The 18729-nt window shown below is 38.4% G+C and overlaps 1 protein-coding gene across 1 annotated transcript in view; it reads left to right on the top strand.

The window, feature by feature from the left end:
• The window catches only part of MCM9 (minichromosome maintenance 9 homologous recombination repair factor), a 50706-nt gene extending 32205 nt beyond the window's left edge, over positions 1-18501 (top strand). The window contains exons 7-12 of the mRNA XM_063389885.1: positions 1290-1464; positions 3717-3919; positions 5081-5284; positions 6766-6848; positions 11429-11574; positions 13785-18501. Coding sequence (XP_063245955.1) covers positions 1290-1464; positions 3717-3919; positions 5081-5284; positions 6766-6848; positions 11429-11574; positions 13785-15291 — 2318 coding nt within the window. The 3' untranslated portion in view covers positions 15292-18501. The remainder of the gene's footprint in view (positions 1-1289; positions 1465-3716; positions 3920-5080; positions 5285-6765; positions 6849-11428; positions 11575-13784) is intronic.
• The last annotated feature ends 228 nt before the right edge of the window (positions 18502-18729 follow it).

Raw genomic sequence — 18729 nt, 5'->3', positions numbered from 1 at the left:
GCTGCCGTGCACAGGGGACAGCGCGGGGCAGTGACACAGCACTGCAGTGCCAGTGGCCTCCCTCACGCCTCAGGGGGAGAGCAGAAGGTGCCCATGGCTCTGGGGGTTCGAGCTGTGTACCCCCACCACAGAAAATTCAGAAATAAATGCACGGCCAGGCTCTAGTGCTGCCTGGTAGTCTGTGTTTCTATAATTCTGCTGTATGATTGACTGCCCATGTTGTTCAGCACACAGTCCAGGAAAGCCACGAAAGATTGGACATGGTGGAGCAGATTCCTTACTACAAGTTGAAGTATATATTATGTTATCAGGAAGCATTTAATTCCCGTAACTTTTTGCTGGTCACTTGCAAACAAATAGATACTGTGGTGCACAGTGATAAAAAGATCTTTGCAGCCTTGAACCAAATGGTGAGGCAGGGGGATTCTTGTGCAGGTTTTGCCGTGGAATTCCAGGAGATTTCAAGCTGGTTGCAGCTTGTCAACTACTAGGATATTTTGAGCTGAACACTGGAGTGAAAAAGAAGGACTAAAGATAGAGAAGAAGCTGGGAAATAGGGAACAGAGGGATTGGAGGGAGCTGCACATACTTGCCTAATGAGTGGCCATTTTCACAGTTGTGCAAGGGGTTTTGACTTGCCATCCTCCCAGTGTTGTATCATGTGTAGATTTAGTGGAAAACTTTTTTTCTTGTTTCTTCCCCCATGTCATCCTTTATCTTCTTTGGATTTTCATTTTTGCTTAATGCTTAGAGGAAACCAAAAACTCATAAAGAAATTTAATTTCATTAATTTAAGGGAAGAATTTGACTCCACTTTCTGGGGCCATGAGTTAAAAGACAATTGAATTGTTTTTTTCAAACTTTGTTTTGCAGCTCCAAAATTTCTGTTCATTTTAGCAGCTGATGAGGAGGAGGACCTGAATGAGTCTGTTCCATAATTTTGCAATCTTTGCCTTTGCCCCATTTTTAGTATGATCTGCCAGATCTAGTTTTCATACCCTAATCACTTTTGTTCATTTAATGAAGTCCTAAAGCAAGTCACAATCCAAACATGGGAAGCTTAACAGAATCGGCTCCACAGCTCCAGGCCAGCCTACCTCAATACTAGTGGGATTGCTTGCTGGTAGCTGTGAAGTGAGTTAAGTCATGTGGCAGAAGTACATGATGGAGCTTCGCTGCTGATTTGCCCTCTGTCCATGGCTCAAGTCACTGTGCTGGGTCCCTTTCTTTCACTCAAGCTCACTCCTATACTTTAAGGAAGAGACTGACTGAAGTATTCAATTCTTCAGGTTTGACAGTGACTGCTGTTAAGGAATTTGGAGAGTGGAATTTGGAAGCTGGAGCACTGGTGCTTGCAGATGGAGGCCTCTGTTGCATTGATGAGTTCAATAGTATCAAAGAACATGACAGAACCAGTATCCACGAGGCAATGGAGCAACAAACCATCAGTGTTGCAAAGGCAGGGTAAGTGGCGTGTTCACATATGTGGGAAAACTGCATGAGATTTTTCTCTTGTACTTACATGTTGGAGGGATGCTGATTAAATATCTCTCTTTTCTTCATTGTATGTAATAGTTTTGTTCTCAGCAGTATTCCTAAACTAGATGAGTCAGCATTTCAAAGGACAGTGTTCTGGACCAGAGGCTGCAAGCAATCAGAATAAACACACATCCTCTTTACTGCTGGGTTTTCAATCTACTGTTATAGGCCAGGGCACTTTCCTACAAAGACTTGGCATCCTTTTTCTTGTACTTTGCTGCAATGGTCATAATAATCCTATGTGAAATGAGGAGCTTTGTGACTTTTTTTGTTGCAGCTCAGAAAGTGGAGCTTCAATTTTCCAAATCCACAAAATCACAGAATCATTAAGTTTGCAAAAGAGCTCAAAGATCATCAGGTGCAGCCTATGACTGATCACTGCCTTGTCAGCTAGACCATAGCACTAAGTGCCATGTACAGTCAATTCTTGAACACTTTCAGGGATGGTGGCTCCACCATCTCCTTGAGCAGCCTGTTCCAATTCCTGACCACCCTTTCAGTGAAGAAATTCTTCCTGATGTCCAGCCTGAACGTCTCCTGGCACAGCTTGAGGCTATGCCTTCCTGTCCTGTAAAATCCAGTAATATTGCTCGGTGACCAAAGCACATCAAGAGATTTCCAGGCTGCTGTATTTCCCAAGAGATTTCAAGGCTGCTGTATTTTATATGTTGGGTGTGGTATAAATATAAACTCCTGCTTACTTTAAGTTCCTCCCTTTCTTTTTCAAAGTAGTGTGTGTTCAAATCTGCTATACCCCCCACTACCCCCACCCACCACTTGGATCTTTGAGCTCATATTTCAATTTGTCAGTCATATGCATCTCTTATTCAGGCCCAAATTTTTCCTGGCTGATATTTCTGAAATCTCTGCTACTCAAAAGGCATTACTCTTTCCACATTCCTTCTTGTCACCTTCCACTCAGCGCTTGCTTCAGTCACATCTTGGCTCCTCTAACTGATCATGTCCTTCCCTTATTTTGAGCACTCCATCCTCTTCGTCAGACAGCAGACAAATAATCACAGAAAATTCTGACTTGAAAGGAACCCATAAAGATCATCAAATCTAATTCTTAAGTGACTGACCTATATAGGGATTAAACCTACAACTCTGGTGTTTTTAGCACCATGCTCTTACCGGCTAAGCTAATCTCAGGGTCACGTTGCTCTCACCTGGATAATTACAGCCTTTGTCAGCTGGACCCAAATACTTGGAGTCAATATGGTCCTGTCTTCTTAGTAAGGCAGGGACATATTTCAGCTGAGTTCCTTGTTGCAGTTGTTTGGATTTGATAGACCCAAACACAGTTTGCTAACTTGCACATATATGCCTAGTTGTTCACTTTTAAAGCCTACATATAATGAGGATTTTTTGAGGAGAAATTTAGCACACATAGGCTAAGCACCTTGTTAATTTAGGTCTTGTTTTGGTGCATAGGAGAGTGGTTTTTTTTCCTGTTGAGTATAAGCTAGTGGAAAATCTGTGGTCCTTCCTCTCAGTTACAGAAGAACTTTGGACATGAGGCAGCAGTTACTCAGGAGCTGACTAGAAATAGCTCAGTGACAAACCAAAGTTAGAATGCTTCTGCTGCTGCCTTACCCAAAAGGAGTGCATTTGGACTACTAGAGTAAAAATAATCTCTCCCCACATCTACGAGCACATGCTAGGACATCATGGTTAAGAGAGAAAAATGGCTGTTTCAGTTGATGTGGTTGCCACCACTGTTAACTTGGGTTCATATTCCTGTTTATACACAGGAATAAAACATACATTTATGTCACTTTATTTTACTCTCTTAAAAGGTGGATTAAGCTGAAGTGTTGCTTTCCAGCATTCAAAAGTGTTTGTATATTGTACAAACCTGCAATGTAATATTTATTTCTGAAAAGTAGTGTTGGTTTTCACTATTTAATGATCTAGCTGTATACAGAGATTATTTGTGGCAATGCTGATCTTTTGGTATCCAGATCACTGTCTGTCTAGTTGCTATTCTCTGACTGAAAAATGCTGTACATATAATAAATATTAACACAATAATTTGTACATTGTTTAGCTCTTATGGTCTTTCAAGATAAGATGTGCTCTTTGTAAGATAAAAACACAAAAGTTTTTAAACACTTTGGAATCCTTTCCCCTATCCAATTTAATTCAGCCATAATGTTCACCATACCTTTCTCTAGCTTGGTGTGCAAGCTTAGCACGAGGACAACCATCCTGGCAGCAACAAACCCTAAAGGCCATTTTGACCCCAATGAGTCTGTCTCAGTCAACATAGCTCTTGGCAGCCCCCTGTTGAGCAGATTTGACCTGGTCTTAGTATTGTTAGATACAAAGAATGAGGAATGGGACCACATCATTTCATCCTTCATCTTGCAAAATAAAGGTAAGTTAAATCATAAGGTGTTTTGTTGGGTTGGGGGTTTCTGGTTTGTGTGGTTTGTTGTTTTTTTGGGTTTGGGGGTTTTGTTTGTTTGGTTTTTTGGGTTTTTTGTTTGTTTTGTGTTTTGTTTGTTTTGTTTTTGTTTTGTGGTTGTTTTTTTTTTTTAGTGTTTTGATTGGTTGGTTGGTTTCTGGTTTTGTTGCTTGTTTGTTTGGGGTTTTTGTGTTTTGGGTTTATTTTCCTCCATTTTTTAGTTTGTTATTCTTGAATCTTTCGAACTAATCAGTGTTTACATTTCTGTTATGGTTTACATTTTTTCTGTATTGTTGTTTTTCATGTAGGGGTAAGACAGAGATCACTAATTAATTAAGAGGGGTGAGCTGAGAACACTCTACTTTTACTCTGGGATCATTTATAAGACATTTCAGCCCAGGCTGCTCAGGAAGTGGATTGTTTCCATCTCACACCTTTAGAGTGTTTGATCTACAGATTCTATATGCCTTGCAATTGTACTTGCTGTTAATTGGAACCTTAATTCAGGCAGAACAGATCAGAGATGGATGTGCTGCAGGGCTCAAAGAATGAGCAATAGCATTCCCCACATGGAGCTTTGTGCTCTGGAATGAGGGAAGGCAGTGTGATTTGATTTCGACCAGCTCCTTCCCCATCCACGTCAAGGAACATGGTTTTGATCCCCTTTACAGAAAAAGTGGTTAGAGGAGGCTTCTTCAGCTAGCTTCTTTCCCTTTCTGAAGCATTTCCCTACAAAAAATGTTCAGAATATGGCAGGTAGCTCTGTTGACTCCAACAGAGTAGGTAGAACAGCCAGAGGAGGTGCATACACTCAGGTAGCATCTTTCATTTTCAGGAGTTCCAAAGCACTTGGCACTGCCTGTACCATCTGGTGGGCAGTGAGGCTGACAGCAGTTCTGCAGAAATTATTGGAGGCTTTACTGTGTTTTTTTTTACGGGAGGGATCAGACAGTGTGTAAAATTTTGCACTGGAATTTGACCAGGTCCTTGAGGATAGTGTAGAGACAGCCAGTATGGCCCAGAAGTGCAGTAATATGTCTTTCATAGTCACCTGCCTATTTAACAGGAGTTCTTAGGAAGAGGCTTGATGTCTATTGTTATAAAATTACTGACAAGGGTGTTGTAATGCAGGCTGCCCAAGCAAATCAGGAAAGCTCTGGAGCATGGAAAGGATGAAGACCTACTTCTGCCTTATAAAAAGCATCCAGCCCAAACTGTCTGATGAGAGCAACCTGATCCTTGTTCGCTACTATCAAATGCAGCGGCAGAGCGACTGCAGGAACGCTGCCCGCACCACCATCCGCCTGCTGGAGAGTCTGATACGCCTTGCAGAGGGTAAGCCCTGGCACTTTTATTTTTAGGCTAACAATTAACCTTTATGAAATGAACAGAACAGTGTAATTATAGCCAGTAAGCAGAGTAGCAGCTTTTCTGTGGAGGTAGGGATAGGTGATTCTTGTATTGTTTTATCCTTCTCATCTAAAGAGCCTCAGGATTGCCGATTTTGAGTGTGAGAAAGGGTGTTACATTTAGACTATCACAACCAGTTTGAATTTTGACATTCCCATGCATATAATAAATATTAAAACCTCTGGAAGAAGTCACATTCAAGAGAAAAATCTCAGAAATTATGTGTCTTCATGAAAGGCAATCTCAGGATTTGCTTTGCTCCATGAGTTAAATATTTGCGTCTACTCTGAAATTAATATAACAAAATAAGCATATTTTTTCTTAAGTATTAATAATCCTAAAATAATAACACATAAAAGATAACATATTTTTTTGTTTCCTGAAGTATTAGTAATCAAGCCCATATTTTGCCATACAGCTTAAAATTTTCCAAATCTGAGTTCACATCATATTTCATTTATAAGAAAAACCCAAAGCAAGCAATGTGTCTCTGTCTTAACATGGCTTTGTTTTATAAAATGACATATCAAACATTTTCAAGATGAATTTTAAAAAATGTACTGTAATTTGTATAGCAAGCATTAATGGCAGTGGAGTGCCTCCTACTTTAGATGTTTGTTTTGTTCTCTGTTTTGAGGGAAAGACATTCTCCATTTAAGTGAAAGACATTCCTAACTTTTCGAGATTCACATGAAATTTTCCTATTCAATATTTCTTCCCTTCTTATCAGTTCATGAGATTGGGGCTTTTAGTAGGATTTTGTTCTTCAAAGTATTATTTAGATAGTATTAACTAACCTGTCTTTCTATTGCTGAATGAAAACGGAGTGTGCTTCCATGGCCAATTAGGAAAAAGGCTTTATGTGGTAAATTATTTCCATTGTATCTGTTTACAAAAATCACTTTTATTTTGCTGACTGAAGAAAGAGAAGGAAGAAAAATAAGAGCTATTGTATTGTAAAAAACATTTTAAATAATACCAAATCTCTGACACAGACCAGGTAGAGAAATACATTTTTTTCTGACCTATGATAAATATTAGACCTTATTTTTGACTCTATGGTGATGACATGTGCCTGTGTAGATAAGGATGTTTCATATCACACTCTTTGTTGTGATATCCAGCACTTTACATTTTTTAACTGCAGAATTTTAAGTGTCTTAATTCTGTCACTGTAACTGCAATTTGAAAATTACGCCCCATTGTTCATTAGAAAAACTAATCCTTCCAGTTTCTGTTGAAACTGGCATTGAGATCAAAATTATTGTATTTATTTTTAAGTTGTGCCCATCCATGAGTGTTTGAGAACCGGAGAAATTTGAAGAGATATCTTGTTCCTTCTAGTGAAAAAACCAAAAAATTGTTTTTTGACGTCAGTAACACTTGCACCCATTTATTTTTGGTAGCTCATGCCCGGTTGATGTTTCGGGATACTGTGACTTTGGAAGATGCTGTAACTGTAGTATCAGTGATGGAATCATCTATGCAGGTAAGGTTTCTGGCAGACATTGCCATTGCTGCAATACCACATTTAAGGGATTCAGTTTTACATGTAGACATGTCCCAGCTCCCTTCTACTCTTTGGAAAGGATTTTACAGATTCATGCAAAGTAGGTAATCAGAGACCTTGTCAAGTCTTTTTGAGTCCATCTTGATTGTTAAAATCCTTAAACAGAGATTATACTGAAAAATCTGTATTAGGATAAAGGCCTGCTACCTTTTTTTATAGACTTTGTAGTCTAAGTGAAGTTTTGGTAGTCTACATTTTAAAGACACTTTGAAGCAGTAATTGTGTGTATATCACTGTGTTTAATAGCCTCTGAGAGGTTTTTCTTCCATGATGTTATATAGTCACTCATTAATTAGGTATGAGAGAACCAAATCATTCTTTGGAGCAAGTTCAGTTTCTTAGGTCTACAATTTATTTTGCCATTAAATAATTTTAAATTATGTTGGTAATAATACTAAAACTCAGAACATTTAGAAAACTTTTTTTTTTCTTAGAAACCCTAAAATTCCAAAACTTTGGTTGGACTGAAAATCGCGCATTCTAATTATCACATGGATTTATGTAATGTTTCTATTCAAAGACATTGAAAAAATGTGAAAGGTTAGATTTTAGTTTACTGTAATATTATTATTAGGATGTTGAAAAAGCAGCACATTTAGAATTAGTAAAAGAAATGTGAATCCAATAGAAGGGGTTTTTTTAGTAGAAATGTAGAAAATAATATAGTCACTATTACTTCGGACAAAATATTTTTAAGATAAAAAAGTCTTCATGCTTTGGAGTAGGAAAAAAAATGCCATAGGCAGATTTTCCGAAGTTTTGTGCATGGGTGTTTTTAGCACATCTGAAATGTTTGGGTTGGGCTTTGTCAGAGATGGTGTGCTCTGCTACTCAGCTGACTGGTCTGATCCAAAATGGCATTTTCTGCTCCTGTATAGGGTAATTTGAATATTTTCAAATTAAAAAGAGCACCTATTAGTTCAGTGGGCCTGAAAGACCTTTGTGGAAGTAGATAGGCTCCTTTTTTGGAGACATAGCTCTTCAGGATACATGCACAAAGTCACGTATGACAGGCAGGCACTTGTGATCTCCCTTGTCCTTTCAGAGCAGAGGGTTGAGAGACTAATTGCAGTTTGTGCCACAGATAATCTATTGCACAACGCTGCAAATGGAATTTATCTCAAAAATACTACAGGGCCTGACCTTATTAAGTAAGAAAAGATTATTTCGCTGTCTGCTGCAATTCATCTTGCATCGTTTTGAGGAGCTCAGCTTTTCAATGACAGCACTGCATCAAAGTTAAAATATGAAGCTGTTGAAACTGCAGAAGATACTACGTTAGTCTCCATTAACTGTAATTAAACCTGTAATTAACTAGACAGAAAATTGATGGGACAGTGGTTTCAAATTAATATGATTTTGAATATAAGAACTCAGAAATACTAATTTTTTTTTTTGGTAACAGATCAAAAAGTGAAATATATATTAATAATAATAATAATAATAATAATAACAACAATAATAATAATGAATGCGTATTGTCCCCTGTGTGTCTCTCTACCTGATCAGCACCAATAAATGTAAAAGAATTTTTTTAACTGTGGTTCAGTATTTCATTTTTATACAGTCCTGCCCTCGGGGGCTGCAGGTTGACCTGACCAGGGATAACACACTACACTGGTGTAACAAATTTTTGTCTAATAAGAGTCAGTGAGGAATTTGTCTGCATTATGACTGCAGAAGATTACCTGGGAGTACATTGTATGCTTACCATCTTTGCTCCACTCTTAGCTTCTTATGAGCAAGTAGACAAATGTGTTCATTTTTGCTAGGAAAATGCAAATTTGAAATTTGCTATTTAAGGTCAGATTTTACTTTCCTCCTGGAAAATATGAACAATCACTGAAGTAGTTTCTTTTTGAAGAAAGTGATTTGTTTTATTAAAAAAAAAGATTAAAGTAACATGCAAAAGTTTATTTTCAGAAGCAGATTCCTTCTCTAGAGAAAAAAACCCAAAAAAACCCCGCTACATTTTGTACAAATACATCCTGTGTTTCCTGCCTAATTGTCAGTCTCTAGAATGAGTTTGTAAATTAGGAAGTGCCAGTAGCATTCTGGAAGGACTGGCTGCCACCTTTTAGCTCAGCAAACTCCCTCTCTGACGCTGTATTTGCAACTTCTACAATAGGTCATGTTCTTGCCAGTATAAAATTGAAGTTCACAGTTCTTCTGTGACTGGGCATGTCTTGTGAGCTCTCTTGGGAAGGAAGACTATCACATTTTCATAATCAGCCTACTTCTTTGGAGGTTTTTTTTGTTTTGCCCTCTAATTCACCTTTATACTTCTCTTTCCTACTTTGTTTTTGTAAGCATATTCCAAACCTACCTGGCTTGATCTTTTCTTTGCCTCATTTTCTCTTGATAGCATTGTGTCCCTCCTTCTCTTGGTCATGTTTCCATCCTTGTTTTATTTTCTTTCCAATCCCTCTCCTTTTAGTCATTTTTATAATTTATCTTTCCATCCCTAGGCATTTTGCACCTTTCCTTTCCACTAACTTCCCCTGTAATACTTTCTATCTCTGTTTTAGATCCTCTGCCCTCAGTTTGCAGTGGTTTTGTCATATGGTTTCCTTCCTCCACTCAAAAGGATATCTCAGAATCTCAGAGACGTGAGCACCAGCACAGGACTGAAACTGCACAGATCTCTTAAATTCACTTAAAATTTCACATGCACTACTGTGTTTAAAAGAAGCTCCTTGTGATGGCCAAGTAAAGGACTGGAATGTCAATGAGGGCAAGATGTAGCCCATAGCTGTATATCTCAGGATATATAACCACGTATTCCTCTTATTTTTTCCGCTGGGTCCTTAAGTCACATGTTGACAGTACTCAGTCCAAAAGCTACCATCTTTTGTCAGTGTTTTGCTCAATATTTTGTTTATTACCTGCTGTTCTAAAAGTAATATTCTCAATTTCTTAACATATTTTTCTTTGGAATTTATCTCCAGTGGCCTTGACTATTTCAGAAGTATCAATTCACCTATCTTCACACAGTCCTTGGGAAGTGATGGGATGGTGCTGTTTCTCTGATCTGAATTGTGTACAGTCCAGAAGAAATGGTCCACTAGATAGACCATACCTTGAGACATGGTTGAGGCCCCAGTTTTAGAATAGTGGCACTTTGAGTGTTTGAGTACATTTCCTGTTGTCTGCAATTTCCTCCTGTGCACACACCACATCAGGATCCCACTTAGAGATTTATTTTCTTACTTTTCTTGACTAACTCTTTCTGAATCATGAGAACTGGAATAGCATCAGAGATGGAATCTGGTCCTCCTTGTCTGCTTTTAATTGGTCTAACCAAGAGACTGAGTCCCTGCCTCATTGCCTATGAACCTTCCAGTTCCTGAGGCAAATACAGCAGAGGGGTTCTGCTGGAGCCTTGTCCATGCCAAGAGACTGGTGCTTCTATGTGGAACATGTTTCTATCATGTTTCTGAAGTGATGGGTGAAAAAAACCCAAGTGGTAACCTCAGTGAGATGCATTAAAGGTTGCATGGACAGCCTTAATTTTAGCATGTTGTAGTTTTAGAGAGCTTTAATTAGCCACAGAGTGATGGTTTTCAGTGTAATTTTTTTAATATAAGATTTTAACATTGCAAATGGGAGAACTAGAAATTACCACAATTGAAGACGTGTAATCCACAGGATGCTATAGGTAGCAATTTCAGGATCTAGAGATTTCATTGACTTTTGCTGTTGTGCCCATGGCTCTTGATACACATCTTGTTCATTAGTTGTATTGAGCTTTATAGATTAGACAGGAGTGGTAAATGCTAACTAATTTGTGACAAAATACAGGGCTTGTGGTGTGAGGTTTTTATTTGAAAGAGCAGTTAACTACAGAGCTATTCTAGATTATTTGTTGTGGAACAAATCACTGTGCAGATGCTCTGTTCCAAATAAAGACTACTTCATTTTTACAAGGCACAGCAAAAATTGTCCCAGATTAAAATCACTTACAATTCACTGGAGTTATTCACAAACAGTAAGTTACTCTTAAAGTGCTATTCCGAAATATTTCTGCCCAATGATTTGCCCTGTGTTGACAAGTCTTAATATCCAGGTCTTTTCCTTTAAGAAATTAGGCAAAGCTAATGAAAACTTCTAGCAGTCAGAACTTCTTACAATTTTTGCAAGGTGTTTGGAAAATATCTTGAATCTTAATTTTCATTTTCAGTCATGATGTTCTCAAGCTGTAGGTGGACTTCCCATTCCATGTGTCAATAAAAATAAACAAGTATGAGTACACCACAGGCTTGATCATGTAATTGCTTTATATTTATAAGCAATTTTGACCGTGTGAGCAGCTCTAATAGGATTATTTGTGTGGATACAGTTAGTAAATATATGCTACCTTAAGCTTTAAAATATCTAAGGATCTAAGGGAGAATTTCAGATAACATAGTCTCTGTTGTTTAAATTTGGTAGTTTCTTATATAATAAATAATAAAGGTAGTTTCTTATATATATTTTTTTTAATCTCCTTGGTGCCATAGGGGGGTGCACTTCTTGGAGGCATCAATGCCTTACACACCTCGTTTCCAGAAAATCCAATGGAGCAATACCGAACACAATGTGAAATCATATTGGAGCGGCTGGAGCTGAGAGATCTTTTGCACAAAGAGCTACAAAGACTTGACAGGTTATAATACACAAAATAACAAACTAATTCAGAAAGGAAACAGAATTTGTTTCACAATAATATCTGTCTAAAAATAGTCTGACATTGGGAAGGGACTCCTTTAGAAGACATGGATAATCAAGGAGATTGTTTTAAAGTAGCACTCTGAGATTATCACAAGATATTTCTGCCTCTGGGTTTTAGAATTTACAAATATTTTAATGAGTTCCCAACTCATATCTCAATATTATGCTCAGATAAGTTTCAAAAATGCTTATTAGAGTCAAAATGCTAGATCCTGTAGCTGAGCAAATAATTTTACATAACTTTTTGCTACATCTGCTTCATGACTTTTTAAGCTGCCCTTTGTATTGGGTTTGTCAGGATCCTTCCCTTTCTGTTAATGGAAAATGTAAGCCTGAATCAAAGTTCTGTTCTTTTGGGTAACTTTTTTTTACATGCTGTAATTTTCACTGTCACATCTCTAGTTTTCATCTCACTGCAATAGTCTTTGGGAAATCTATTTGTTGTTATTATTAGGAAACTTTTAATGCACTGAACCTGAGAGAAAAATCCTAGAATTCATTTCCTAGAAGGAAATAAAATTTAAAAAAAAACCCTACATTTTCTTCCTGAAATGAGATTAGGCCTTAAAAAACTTGTTTTTTCTTACTGTTAAAGGAAGATAAAGATTAATGTTGTTGAAATTAATGGAAAGAACTGGGAGAATTCACTTTTCCTTTGAATATTTTTGAGACTTATTTTGTAACTTACAGTAATGATGTGTTAAATAACCACAGAGTCAACAGAAACAGATGAAGGTGAGGTATCTTCAACAGACACACAAAAGCTAGTTTTAAAACAGAGGTAATTCATAGGGGTCATAGAAATGTAGGATGGAATGGGAGATCAAATACAAAGAAAGGCTCAAGTCTGCATTTGACCTTCCTGGCAGGAGCTCACATTATCTGCTCTGAAGCCTTCTAATGATGTGGATTTTCTGTTGCCATTCTGTAGTCTGTTCCATGATTGCTCCACCCAATGTTCAGAAAGATTTTCCCAATATCCCACCAAATGGCCTCTGCTGTAAATTAAGCTGCTTTCTTCTTCCCTCTCTTAAGCAGCTTAGTGAATACTAAATTAATGTCCTCTTTAAAACAGCCCATTCTCTATTAGAAGACTTGTTCCATGCATTTCCCCTAAACTATATTTCAATAAAACAAGCATGTATCATATATCTCATCCCTCCTTGATGAGTCATATCATTTCTGCCACCTTCCATTTAAAAATTAAGAATAAAGATGTTAGTAAACAATTCTAATAATTATTCTAAACATGCCTATACATGTTTATATTGTGTTATATTTTTCCCAGAGCAGAGAAACTGTTTATAATGCATAAGAATCAGTTCTTCTAGATGAATACAGTCACTTTCAGGATGGAAGGTGGCTCCTTTTCACTCCGGTTTGTGTCACTGTTTAGCAAAAACCAGAATGCTGTATGCCTTGGAAAATTTGTGTTTAGGTACAACAGACAGAACATCAGCTATTCTGAGGTTGGAGGGAACCCTCACTCAAGCACCTCTGTTGTTTTGGAGGGCCCTGATAATATTGATATCCACAGGCAGTGATAATTAAATTTTAATGATAATTAAGTGATTTGAGATGCTTTCATTCTGTCATGTTTTTGACATGTTGAATATATAGTGATTATGAGAGAAACCCAAAAAACCACACTATTCCAAGTAGTACCTAGGTTTTCCATTCCAATAACTTATTTGAGACTTTACCTGGCTCAGGATGATTTAATGATTTGATGATTTAATGATTTAATTCCTATTCTAGAAGATAAACCTATAGAATATGTAAAATCTGTAAGGGACTCTAGCAATGGTTGTAAGTAGTGCAAAGCTGTTTGTTTTAGGTGTTGTTTTTCTTTCTGCTTGGTTTCCCAAGGAAATGCAGTTTAGGTGGAGGTGGTTGCTTTCTCTGTCCATCTGCCTGCTTCTTTTGGGGGCACTAAATTCTGCCACTTACTGTCAAAGGTGCTGAAATTAAACAGATTGCAACACCAGCTTTCAGAGCTGTATGTGAAGCTTAATAATATACTTTTGTGACCTACATGACTTGTAGCATTCCACCAGTCATGCATATTATGTATCACTAATAAAATGAAGAAAGAAAAAGGAAGAAAATTAATTTACGATTGTCTAATTTTTTTTAATTGTATAGATTGCAAAGGGAAAATTCATGCCAGCAGCAGCCTGAAGAAACAAATTTCAGTACTACCACAAATTGCTTGAATGAGGATGCATTTGGGCAGTCAAAGCAAAGGTCTCAGTCAGAATCTTTAAATCAAGAAGAGGATAACTCTGGGCCACAGACACCTTTGCTTGAAGGCAGTTCTGAAGGGAATATTCATCTAGAACCCTTGTGCAACTCGGCATGTGGCAATAACAAAAATACAAACAGCCTGGCATGGTTTGACAGCGTGGAAGAGAGCAGCATTGATGCTGAAGAAAATTCTCAGAGGAAGTCTCCAGTGCCCAAGATATCTCCAAATAACTTGACTTCAAAAACTTCAGGTTCTGAAGAAAGATCTGCTTCAATACCAAGGAAGCAAAATGGAATAACAGAGTCACTAGCAGCTGTGGATCTGCATGCTCCTCTGAAACAAAAGGACAAAGTTTCCAAGTTAGGGAGGAAGAGGACTGAAGAACACAACTGTTCTTCAGAAGATAATATTGCAGACCCAGAACCAAGTGCTAGTGTGCAGGGTTCAGTTATTAGACAACATGCTTCTAGAAGCTGGCGGAGGCTGCACAGGGAGAAGTCGTATGGGTTCTTTACAAGTACACAGGACCCCAAGGCAAAGGCCCTTCCTTCAGTATTACCTGCCTCTGGCCTGCCAGATCTCTCAAGCGATTCAGATTCTGTGCTAGGAGAAGAGAACAGCATATCAGTAGCTGCAAAAAGTACAGCAGTTTCCATAAGAAAAAGAAGTAAAGATCAAGTAGTGAAGGAAACAAAGGTAGTAAGTTCTCCTGAGCAAGAAAGTGAAAGTCCCCCAGCTGCTAAACTAGCTAAATTTTCTTTCAGACCAAGGACAAAGCTTGGTCATTCTTCAGAGAAGACAAATGAAGAATTTTCTCTTTTTCCAAGTGAAATCATTTTTAAGCCAGGAGAGCAGCTCCAGGGAGAGCAGCTTCCAGAAGAATGCTGCCCACCTGAGAAAAGCAAGATGACACTGACTCACTTAGGAAAATTTAGTTTGGAAAAAGAATCAAATGATAACAAAGGGGAAGACCAGCAGCAGAGTCTGGCCTTAGAAAAAGAGATCAGAGAAAGTGCAACAATATGCTCTGATGTCAGGTTTGATGCTGTGTCACCTCCACCCACTGAGAAGAAAAGGGAGGGAGAGGAGAAACTTGGTGTTCCAAGCACAGGGAAGGTGCTCTCCAGCACGTTAGCTAAGCTGTCGACATTCTCCTTTGTATCACGTCCAGAGGCAAAATCAGAAACCTTGCCTGCCAGCAAGAATGACACCAGCAAGGAAAGCCACAGCCCACTGCTGAAGGTGCACGTGAGCAATCCTGGCAAAAGGAAGAGTTTTTCATTGGGAAATTCTAGTAAAGCCAGCGTGGTCACAAAGACATCTCTCTTCTCCATAGCAGAGCTGGATGATGCTACATTAGATTTTGATTGGGATAAAGAGGTTAGGAAAAATCCAAGCACATAACATGTACATCCTCCCAATTATTTAATGTGCAGTTCTTCTGAATCTTCACCCTTCTATCACTTGGATCTATGGTTTTCAAAGCATTTCATAGAATCATCCTGGACCTATAAACATAGTTTCTTTAAGAGCCATATACTTTACATAAGCAAGGACGGTGTGTGCTGCAGGCCTGATTTGGCTTTTAGTTTTCTAAACTCTTCCAAGACTGTTTATCTCAGTTCACTGTTTTGATTGAACAGATGAACCCTAAAAACTTGTATAGCTATGTTCATGTGTCCAGATGGAGTGATCTTGCAGAAGAGCAGTCTTCATTGACTGTATCCTTTATTTCATGTAAAGTTAGAACTACACATTATTCAGATTGTCCTTCCAAGTGACTGTGCCACTTTAGAAAAATGACGGTCCTCAAGCTATGTCATTATGTTTTGTTCATCCATATGTGCTATTTGTCTCAACATAGTTACCAATATTGTGATCTATCATCATGCTATGGTAAGTGTTTTCTGTATTATCAATGTCATGACAACTTTGCTTCATCTCTGATTTCTGTGCTCCTTGTCACACAGCTGGTGTTGAAAACACGAATCGAAAGTTTTTTGTTACGGTTTTTTTAATTTCAGTTTTAAATACACTGGTTCAGGTATCTGTGTCTGTATTCTGGGTCATTTTATCAAAACCCAACTCTATAATAAACACACAGTTTCCTACTGCAGAGACAACGAATTTCAGGTGATTGAATGGGAGTTGTCAGTAACCAGGGTAACTTTAATGCAGGCATTAAGCCCTGGCAGATAAACTACACTTGAAGCCTAGCAGCACAGTGAAGATCTTCCCTAGTGCAGCTTGGTTCTGAGTCAGATAATGTTTACTTAGATATTTTAATTATGATTAGAGTTTTACTGCATCTGATATGTAGTTTGTCTTCTGTAGCATGCTGCATCTTGTGTCATTCATTTGTCTAATGGGGAGTTAATCTACTAATGCATTACATGTTTACAGAGAAAGGTAAGCCTTAATTTTCTTCTAGTGACTTGCCTGGTATGTTTCTTCTGTGTTTGAATTCTTCACAGAATATTATTGTTATTACCTGCAAGGTAAACACAGAATAGAGTGGTTGCTTACAGCATAGTAAATCCCTTGGGAGACTTGCTAGCAGAAAGATCTGATTTTCTCTTGATTTGCTTAGAAGTAGCTCCTTTGAAACCAAGTGAGTTAAAATACTGCAGAATTTCAGAGCATTGAGGGAGTGTGAGGCCCAAGTACTTCAGAGTGGTACAGTGAAATCATGAGAACACCAAGGACAGTGTTGGCTCACTATTCAGAGTTTGGCAGAATGGCAGAAACATTGCTGTCCAGACTGACTGTGTGGTAGTTCCTCCACTGGAAATGGGCCATGGACCAAAACAAGTGGAATTTATCCACCTCCCTCCCAAAGCACAGAGCCACCCTATCACGTTCCTTCTCACACCTATGCCAGGGTGAGGTTGATGTGCACCCATGACCTACTGCCCGTGAAAATCAGACATGACCTACAGGGTGCTGTGTCTGCACTGAAAGAAGAGTCAGGAATTCTGGACCCTCCTACTTGCATTTTTTGCATCAGCCACTCACATGGTGGTCTCATTTACTGTCAGAAATCCTCTTTCCTAGCTCTTTGGTTTGATGGATGTTACTGGCTGGTCAGTGCAAAGCCAGAACATAGCTACTGTCTTTACTAGCCAAGCTTCCAACCCTCAAAACAATATGTTTAAGCACATTAGGACAAGTTTGATAATGCCCTGGAGATTTTCCAGACTTTCTGGAAAGTGCATGGTTGGGTTGCTGTCTGCCACTTAGGTGTGTTTTAGGCAGCTAAATCCAAACATAGACAGTAGAATTTAGGTAGAGTGAATTTGTCATTTTTGGTAGTGTCTTACTTGTGATTAGTTTCTGTAGGATAATATGCTAGATAGTATGTCAGTAAAAAAGAATGTTTTCAGACACCTCTGACTAGAAGTAGGCAGTATACTACTTTATGAAATGGAACAGTGATTCTTTACTGAGCAGAGGTTTTTGAATTTTAGGGTTCTCCTGCTCCATTTTGTGTAATATAAGAAATGGAACAAAAGTCCAAAAGAATCAAAGAAGTAGACAGAAAACTCCAGTCACTCTGAGGTCACTCTGCTAGAAGGCCTCTTGGGCCTTCCAGGTTTCCCAGTTAGAAGAAAAGGAAAGGAAGCACAGGGACATCAGGGACATTCCACCGAGCTTGCAGAAAGGCTCATCTTTTCTATACTATTGGAGAAAAAGTACTGTTGGCTTTTCAAACTGTCTGCAAACAGGTCCAACTCACCATGTGAGAGGTAAGTAACCAAAGAATAAATTTGGAAAAGCAGATACTGCTGAGATTGTTCTTTACCAGACCAGTTGAAATACTACTGTTGTGGTACTGCTTCTGATTCATAGCATGAATTCCGAGCATCCAAGATAAATGAGAGCTCACAGTTATAGGAAAATGATACCTGCTGCTGATTTACTCTCTCCCTCACTGTTGCCATTGCTACAGAACTCATTTATCACTGCTTTGGCAGGGAACATTGCTAACTGCTTTCCTTTCCCTTTATAAACCAACTTCCCCCACAAATAATCACGAGTTTTAATGTTTTTTGAGTGCTACAATAGCCCAATGATTGGAGAACAGCGTATCAGATTGGAGAATTTAAAGCACTATGGCAGTAACAGTCCGCTGGGCTAACATACAGATGAATTTTCTTTTTGAGTAGTTTGCGCAGTCAAGGGGCACATGAGTCACTTCCTCTCAGCCTGTCTTCCTAGCCATGCACTGAGCCATTATCTGTTTTAACACTTGCTTCTCTGAGTCTATGGTCTATCAAATCAATTATTATTAACTACAGTAGTATTTTATTAAACTATGTTAATGGAGGGTGAATATATGTTGCTGTCTTAAAATCCAGTTGAACCAAACTTCAGAAGCCACTGGTTCTAGCAGTGTGTTGGTCGGGCCCTCATTTGTGAGCAGCAGTGAAATGCTGTTAGATGTTCAGTGGTGGACTCCATTACCTTGGCTGAAACCAGATTTCATCAAGTCACTGTGGGAGATCACATCCCATAGTAGTGTTTTTAACAGCCCATGCAGACATGCTGATGAGTCAAAACAGAGGTGGAAAGCAAAAAAAAAAACAAAAAAGGAAAAAAAAAAAAAAAAGAAAATGCTTCATCATTATTTTTTTTAATCCTGCTGCATGCATAGTACTTTTACTGAGAAAGGCACAACCTTGGCTAAACCAAGACCAGACTTGAGACTCACACCCCTCTGAATTAGGAGCTTAGGTATGTTATTGTAGACCATCATCACAGGTAGCTCTGCTTAGTGCCTGAATTGCTTCTCATTGGCCAGTACTTGGGATGGGCAAGTAATTGTTCTCTGTCATTACATAC

The sequence above is a fragment of the Prinia subflava genome, chromosome 2, assembly GCF_021018805.1.
Source record: "Prinia subflava isolate CZ2003 ecotype Zambia chromosome 2, Cam_Psub_1.2, whole genome shotgun sequence".
NCBI classification, from domain to species: domain Eukaryota; kingdom Metazoa; phylum Chordata; class Aves; order Passeriformes; family Cisticolidae; genus Prinia; species Prinia subflava.
This window is presented reverse-complemented; position numbering and strand designations above follow the sequence as displayed.